Here is an 8,922-nt window from a genome sequence, read left to right on the forward strand (position 1 = left end):
AATTTGTTTGGATATTTTTAGAGATTTTTATCAGAAGTGATAAAATAAAATAAATAAAAAATTAAAACAAATTACATGCCACTCTAACCAACAATATCATATTAATGTATACAAAAAGTAAAATGGTCCTATAAATGAATATAATAGAATTTGAACCTTTTGTATATTGAATTGCTAAGAATGAAAGGAAAGTAGTCGATCATGAAAGGGGAAATAAATTATAAATTTAGTGCTTGAATTAACATTAACAAATTAATTTCTAAATATATGACATTACATTATTGATTTATATTCATATTTCTCTATATCTTTTTTTCCTCATCTTAAATCATATCTATAAATATCTCTTTTATGGTAAAAATAAAAAGATAATAATCTAGAATTATCTTATTTAATTTAANGTAATTCATACATCTTAAATTTAAAACATTATTGTATTAACCTTTTTTATTTTTTTACTTTTCTTTTGTTTTGGTGCACAATATATGTGTTTTTTTCTTTACTTTCTAACTTAGTATCCCACTATCAAAAAGAGAAGGATTTTCCATACATACATACAATGATTAAGATCCTATTCGGTAAGTCAGCCAAGCCAATTGTTTGTCCTTTTTTTCCCTTTTAATTATATCCGGTGCATTTTCAATTTCAAGTTTCAACAGAACAACCGTGCTTTAGAAATTAGAATAGAAAATAACAAGCGTAAAATATTGTTTTTATTTCTAACATTTAAATTGTCTTATTTATTTGTATCTTTAATATTTATAAAAATAATTTAATATTATTCTGTCATTAATTATATTAATAGACTAAATTATATTTTTAATTATTTTTATTTAGATGTATTTATTTTTAATTATATCTCATTTAAATGTGTTTGATTTTAATATTGTATTTATTATTTGTGTTCATGTTTAATTATATTTCTAAAAAAAGTGAATTATATAAATATTATAGGAATTAGTTTCAATTTTTGATGAGTTATTATCTAGAATGAATCATCGATTTTGTTCCAGATATTTGTATTTTAATTTCAAAAAGAAATTTTTAAAACTCTTACTAGAACTCATAATGTGTAATTAACAACAGCATTGAATTACTTTTACAAACGTTAGAAATACAAATAGAAAAATTTAAACGTTAAAAACACAAATAACACTTACTTCAAACGTTAGGATAAAAACAATATTTTACTCAAATAACAATTATTACTGTTAGATATATATTAAAATCAATCACTAAAATTAATCATCAATATAAAATATAAAATATATTAAAAACTTCAAAACGTTAATTACTTCTATAGTCTATAGAAGCCAAGGCAAATTTTATTGGTACATACATAGCTACATATATATCATAATAATTAAATTTAGATTAATATTTTAATGACGGACGGTAATGCTTCCATTCATTTTAGGTTATTATCGTATGAAAATAATTAATTAACGGCTAGTTACACATAGCTTATTGAGATTTAATAAAATTTAATTTTGCTCGACTTTCTAAGATTTAAGTCATAATAAATTAATAATTTTTATATATTTAAAAACCATAACAATAAAATATTATTATAAATACAATATTAAAGTCTTCTGATAATTAAATTCTTGTAAAAAAATTTACTCTAATAAATTAATAAAGTGAAATCACAATAAACTTAACTAAACCGAAATGTTATGAAATTATTTTTAAAAGATTAAATTAATAAAAAAGAATACATAAACATTTATATTTTTAACATATTTTTGTAATTTGTTATGTAAAAGGTTTTTTAGTTACAAAAATTTTGATATTATATTATAAAAATATTATTTATCAAAAACTTAAGTCGATAAAATAAAATACATAAATAATTATATCTCTAACGTAAAAATTATTATTAGCGAATCATAACAAATAGATACTTTATTTGATTATTTTATTTTTATTTTTTAGATATGCAGATAATTTATATAATTATATATGATTACCCAATGTAACTATTATTTATTTAAATTTATAAATTAAAATCTATTTAATTAATCACTAAAACACTGACCCACCACTATCACCCAACACTTCACAACTCAAAAATAACTAAGTTCGCATATACATCCAAAAGGAATTTGAGGAGTTAGAATATCTTGTATACAAGATCACATATCATATCAACAATATGAACCTTATTGGCTTTTTCCTTAATTATAGAGACTAGAGACATACTAATTATAATGACTATAAAAAAAAACCGACCTAGAGTAGCACCACCTACAAACTACTCTTCATTATTCGGTTCGAGAAAAGAAGATTTGTATACAGCATATAATAATTTCAACCAGAAATTTAACATCTTATTGTATTTTATCTTTTCTTATTTTTTATGTTTTGTGTGATTATATTAATAGTGTAAGAAAAAGCATATGTTCTATGGATATTTGATTACAAGACTTCAATTCATTCATCATAAAACTCATCTTCTTGTATTAATAGCTTGGCATTTTGTTTTGTGGTGAATAAAGTTTTAGTTTCAGATTTTGCAAATGAGAAAAAATAATGTTGGAAGAACTTGAGAGTAAATTTTGAATATTGGTATTTTATAGGATAAAAAAGGGAAACAAAACATAGTTTAACATTTGATTAATTCGTTTATAAATAGTTTAATCTCCATATTAAACAGAGATACACAAATGTTCATGCCTCTAACATAATTAATGAATCAATTAATTATGAGATATTTTATTTTATTCAGAACTTGGGTTAAAAGTTAAAACTTCAATCCTTTCCTCATCCCTAACCCATCTAAAGCTCTTAGAGAGAGGAAGAACTTCAACTCCAAACAAATTAGATGAAATAGATAAATTTTAGATATTAGTATCTTATGATAAAATAAAACAAAAAAGAAGAGTAACCTGTAAATTGGGCCATATTGCTTTGCAAGGACAGAGAAGACATCAGGGCCATACTTAGCCAGCAATGGAAGGTGTCCTACAAGAGGAAGAGATGGTGGGCCCGGAACTCTTCTTAGCCTCCAATAAGGCCCATAAAGGTACCATACAAACCCTACTAGCATGGTGAATAATATTGATGAAACCATAGGTGCACTTGGAATAAATGGAAATAACCACCATTCTAATTCCATAGACACCATTTTTGGTTTTATAGATGATGATATGAGTTTTTCATTTGATAAAAGAAAGAAGGGTGCTTATATATATAGTATAAGTTGGTCAATTGGTGTTTATAATATTAAGGTAGTAAAATGTGGGGTAGGGCTAAGATGGTATTTTGTCATTTTGTTAATGATTATCAATTAGAATCAGATTCTTTTTTACACTCTGCGTATGTAATCCCATTTATTTATTTTACTATTATTATATTGAATTATGATTATGATACGGTCTTTATTAAAAAATTGTGGGTTTTGTAGGGTGGAGAAGATAATGGAGCATTCTGTATCTTCCTGTTCTATATTTTTTTTTTTTTGTACAATGTCTTGGTGGTAATGCTTATGTGATTATACATTCACTAAAAAAAAAATCTATGATGCATACTTGTCGAATGCTCATAAGGTAGCACGAAATAAATATCACAACCAAAAATCAAGTTGAGTTGATATAGTGGTTAGTTTATTAGTTCGATTAAGTAAGTGTTGAGAGTTCGAATGTTACCTTATACATGCAGCAATTCTTGGTTAATGACAAACTCTTAAATAGAGTTCTAATCTGCGATGGATTAGCTCTTAACCTGCTAGACTGAAAAATATCGTAGGAAACAAAAAAAATCACAACCAAATTAACCAATGTTAAATGAGTAAATTCCCATAATAGTGTTTGATATTCGCGTAAATATCCAATGTAACCCTCAAGATCCCAATTTTCTCATAATAGTCCTACAGATAGAGCTCTGAATACTCATAGTGATCCCTGCGCATATTTCTGGTGATAAGTCATCACCGGAGCGCTTACGTAGTGTCGTTTTGCCACGTTGGATGGATTCAAAACGTCGTTATTTTGGTTTGGCGCCCTTGTATGTAAAAACGACACCGTTTATATGATATGTAGCATGGAAACAATTTTGTCTCCAATACAAACACTTCACTCTTCTCTTCTTCTTCCATCCTCCAACTTCTTCTTCGTCTTTTCATCAATGGCGTTGCTATAGAGTTCTGTTCTGGGGTTAAAAAAGTTGAGAGAAAAACTAATCAGACTGAAGAGTCTTTTAGTTATTCTCCTCCTCTCTCAGAAACATGAGGTTGCGACATGATGATCATACTTAAGGTAACTTTTTTTTTTTTTTTACCTTAGACTTTTAGAGTGTTGGTTCTTCATTATATGGTCTTTAGAAATGTACCATCCAAGCTTATCAACGGACAACAGCCAACCTTGAACCCATTTTTATAACTACTTAAGCACGCATACATTTGATCAAATGTAATTTCACCATCTGGTTGTGGTGTGGTACATATTTACACCGTGGATAGACTTGGATAGTGCATTTCTAAAGACCATATAATGAAGAACCAACATTGTATTAGAAGTCCAAGGTAAAAAAAAAAAAGGTTACCTTGAGTCTGATCAGGAAGTCGCAACATTGTGCTTTTGGTGGAGAAGGGGAAAAAACAACTAAAAGATTCTTAGTCAGATTAGTTTTTCTCTCAACTTTTTCAACCCCAGAACAGAACCCTACGACAACACCATTGACGAAGAGATGAAGAAGAAGTTGGAGGGTGCAAGAAGAAGAGATGAATGAAGTGTTTGTATTGGAAACAAAACTATTTTCATGCTACATATCATATAAACGGCGTCATTTTTTATACACAAGGACGCCAAACCAAAACTACGACGTTTTGGATCCATCCAGCGTGGCGAAACGATGCCACATAAGCACTCCGGATAGTGATTCGATATCACTAATTCGATCTGAATTTGGATAGTAAAACACTATTTAGCTTCATGATTTCAACATCAACTTTAAAGTTTTAAAATGATATTTAAATTCTTGTTGAATATAGATACTTTATGCATACTAACAATTTAATATACAGAACTAATTTGAATTGGCCAAATAGCCAACTCATTCATCTGAATCGTGATTTGGATATGCAATTACTTATTAATTCACAACAAATCTTTAAATAAAACTCAAAATTTAAGTATATTAATTTTTTATTTGTTGGATTAAAAAACATCATAAACGAAAAAACAATTTAAGAGGCAGACAATTACTTGATTACTTTCCCCGCTAAAATATTAGAATTATATAATGATTACTTCAAAAATCATAAATATATTACAATGGGTCAATGACAAAAATAAAATAAAATAAAATTATAAGGTGTACCACAACATTCATTTCAACGGCAGTCATGGTTTGAGAAATTATTGTGTCAGCGGCACCCAATTTATAAGAAAACGGCCAATGATATGGTAAAACTTTTCATTTGTTTAATCATGCACTAATGCACTTTATAACTTTCCAATCATTCCAACATCGAACGGTTAACAAAGATTAACTAGAAGAAACAAATAAATAAATAACTTTTTACAATTTGATAATAATATCTATATGGTTTATTCCCCAGAAATGCTTCATTCTCTTATTATTATATAGCTTTAATCTGTAGTAGAGTGTTCCTTATTTCAATTACCCTCCACCTCTGAAGAAATATCTACAACGTAAGCTAATAATTGCAAATGCAAGCTACGCAAATAAATTTTGAACTAATAAAAAGGAGAAAATAGCTTCCTGTCTTTTACTATAGCAACTTTTCCATTTATTTTTCTTTATTATTATAGAAGACTAATATAGCCTGACCTAAAGATAATTGAAAACAATGTTAGATTCATTTGTTAGTGTAGCTCACAAATTACAAAATAAGTTTCAGTTTTTCCACCTTGTTATTTATAATTTTCTTCTCTTCTCTTTCGTTTGAAAAGAAAAGAGAAAATTCATGAGCATATAATTTGTACTTATTATTTAGTTAAAAACTAATAGATTATGTAGAAAAAATAAAATATTAAGAAGCCAATAAAATGTCCTCCATTGATAATCACAACAAAAAGCCAAAATGTAAATCAAAATACGCCAGAGTTTTGTCTTAATATTCAATTATTGTTAAGAGACAATATTTAAATTTTAAAGTCCAAAGTTGCACAAGAACCAATATGATTCCATTGGAAAGAAAACTTGAAAAAGATCTAATAATTTTTTCACCCTCATAAACACTGGAAAATGCAGCCATTATTCTTGTGCAGCATTAATCCTCTTGATGTATCCTGCAAAATAAAGCAGACATCTCATCAGAATAAAAAATACGATACCAACATTAGCACTAGGCATATTTCACAAAACTTGTTTTCCAATTAATAAAATGATCCAAATGAAGAGCCATTTCTGCTTGTTCCTTTGCTTGTAGCAACTACCATTCTCCCCTGTTGCATGCAAAAACCGTTGAAATTCATCAATTAATTTCAACGTTTCATATTTAAAAATAAATTGGCAACATAAATCAAACTATACCAACGTGATGCAATATGGGACGTTGAAGGCCCAGGAGTAGTAGAATACCAACCAAAACCACCATGATATTCATCATTTCATATTCCACTAAGGTTTGGAACCAAGATATTCCATATGACTCACAAGGTCCTGCAATTCCTCAGTCCAATCCTTAGGCGTTGCTGCCAAATCCTCCGCAGGAATATCAGTTCTTGAACAATCACCAATCACAACTTCATCCTTTGGGTTCCCAGTTACCAAATCTTCCTTGAGAAAATCCTCCAAGATAGTATCCCCGGATACTGAAGTTGTTGATGCAGGGTCATTATTTTCGTCGTTAGGCTCGGTATCATAAGATGTTGCGAAAAATGTATCCATCTCGAACTCGATATTTGCAAGTTCTTGTTCGTGGTTTGGATAGTCCTCCACTACTGATTCAATAGGCACTGCTGCTACTGCTGTCACCGGATCCACGTTTGGGCTAGCTGTTAGTCTCCTCTTCCTTTTAACTTCAACGCCAAACAATTGCGTGTTCTGGGAATTCTTATCAGCCAAATGCTGCATGAAAGATGGATTGTTCAGAGCTTTGGCAAGGAAAGTCATCATCTGTTGTTGTTTCTTCTCTGTGGCTTGCAACCTTGTCTCCATCAGAAGCACCTCATTTCGTGAATTATGCTGTTGCTGCCTCAACTTCACGATTTCGGCCATCAACACATTCCGGTCTCTCCTCAACCTTTCAACCTCACCTTCCAATCCATACTCCCCCAACTCGAGACAAGGACCTCCACCTCCTCTTTGCTGTGTTCCCTGAGATACATTTCTTCTTCTCTTTATGGTCTTCAACAAGTGTTTCTGTCCCGCCAAGAAACCTTCGTTAGCGAATTCCCACCGATCAGGATCAACTTTCCGAAATCCCTGGGGACATTTGTTTTTCACAGTCAGAGCATGACTGAAAATTTAACACTACAAAGAGAAACATTAGGGAAGTTTGTCAAACTATAAATATAAAGTATTCAAGCCATGATTAACAGTAGAAAACCACATTCAACTAGCTAACAAAACATCCATTATTGTACATCTTATGTTAATTAAATAAATTTTAGACACAGCAACCATTTTTTGTCGACAAATGTAACAGTAATCACCTCAATATTTCAAAAAAACTTTCTATTAAATCTGAAGTTCAAGTGTTCAACTATCACCATCAATACAATGTATTCAGTAAATAGCCAACTTCAGAAAACACAATCCACGAACTGATCAACTGAAGGATACTATAAAACATTAACATTAAACACTTCATGTTCCCCAAATTGATTTCAAACAAGGAGACAATCCACACATTAAATTATTTCTAATAAATACCATTCATATGAGTACTTTTAAGGGAATGATGTGTTGAGGGAGTAAAAATTAACTTGACTAAGGTCTCCAACGTTATTGATTTCAGAGAATAACTTTGCATACATTCTTATTCATCTATAATCATTCTAAACATCCTCCTAACTACTAAATAAGCAAACAATCAATTGCTTTTTCAGATTTCAACAAAAATTGAAACTATCTACTTTATAGTACTTTCTTTAGTTACTATTATTTAGTAACACTCATAAAATATTATATCATTACTCTAATGCAAGATTACAAAAGCAGTGTACTCATTCTATCTAGAACACCATTCCATCCTAATACTTCAACAATGCATGTTATTGTTACTAATGCACCTCTAATTGTAGAGATAATTACGGCAATTGCATTATAACAACAATTTAAAACCATAATAGCATTAGATCAGAACTCATCAAAGCACATTACCACCACAGACAACAACAACAACGAGATTCTACAAAGACTTACTATGAACTACAAGAAATCAAATCGTTGGAAAGAGAACAGTGTATATAAGATAGCAGAGAGAGTGAGTGGCTCACATATGTGTTGAGCTGGCGAATGAAGCTGGAGAAGTTGGAATGCTTGAAGTAGCGAGGCAAGATGGTAGTGGAGAAGCTGTGAGGGTCCCAAACAACAAAGGAGTTGCGAGTAATGCTCCAAGAAACAATGGAATCAATGGAAGAGTCATCCACCATGTCGAACGTCTTCGTTAGAAACGGAGGTGGAGACGCGTCGTTCAACCCTTCCCGAGGTTGAGGTTGTGAGTGTTCCGATTCTTCTTCCTTCACTCTAACTGCTCCTTCCATTCTCTGTTTGATGGCTACGGTTACGGAACAGTTGTGTTAGTTGTTTTTATGGCGGTGGAGGAAGAAGGTTCTAGAGAGTAGAGAGACGTCTTCAAAGCAAATTCTATGTCTTCTGGAATCTTCTCTTCATATTTCATAATCACCATTTACCAAACCAAATCTCTCTGCGTCTCAGTTTGGACTTCAATAATACCAGCTGGAATTCTCTTCAACATTGCTGTGTTTTCCCAAGATTAATTTGTCACCA

The 8,922-nt window shown here is 30.3% G+C and overlaps 2 protein-coding genes across 5 annotated transcripts in view; both read right to left on the minus strand.

Annotated features, from left to right (window-relative positions):
• Positions 1 to 3,148, minus strand: part of LOC107495587 (cytochrome P450 711A1) — a 6,454-nt gene extending 3,306 nt beyond the window's left edge. The window contains 1 exon segment of the mRNA XM_016116739.3: positions 2,889 to 3,148. Coding sequence (XP_015972225.2) covers positions 2,889 to 3,127 — 239 coding nt within the window. The 5' untranslated portion in view covers positions 3,128 to 3,148.
• A 2,934-nt stretch (positions 3,149 to 6,082) lies between these two features.
• Positions 6,083 to 8,881, minus strand: LOC107495588 (heat stress transcription factor A-2). 4 transcript variants are annotated; one of them, XR_001593502.3, is made up of 3 exons: positions 8,409 to 8,881; positions 6,503 to 7,392; positions 6,084 to 6,410 (listed from the first exon to the last, which is right to left on the minus strand). XR_001593502.3 is itself a non-coding variant. In XM_052262900.1 (2 exons), the coding sequence occupies exons 1-2, from the start codon at positions 8,673 to 8,675 to the stop codon at positions 6,586 to 6,588; spliced, it is 1,074 nt and encodes a 357-aa protein (XP_052118860.1). In that variant the 5' UTR covers positions 8,676 to 8,881; the 3' UTR covers positions 6,083 to 6,585. The 4 variants fall into 4 exon arrangements, 1 of the variants encoding a protein (XP_052118860.1); XR_002364421.2 differs by having other exon boundaries at positions 6,085 to 6,254; positions 6,499 to 7,392; XR_001593501.3 differs by having other exon boundaries at positions 6,085 to 6,410; positions 6,499 to 7,392.
• Positions 8,882 to 8,922: the final 41 nt, after the last annotated feature.

The sequence above is a fragment of the Arachis duranensis genome, chromosome 6 (genome assembly GCF_000817695.3).
Source record: "Arachis duranensis cultivar V14167 chromosome 6, aradu.V14167.gnm2.J7QH, whole genome shotgun sequence".
In the NCBI taxonomy this organism is placed as follows: domain Eukaryota; kingdom Viridiplantae; phylum Streptophyta; class Magnoliopsida; order Fabales; family Fabaceae; genus Arachis; species Arachis duranensis.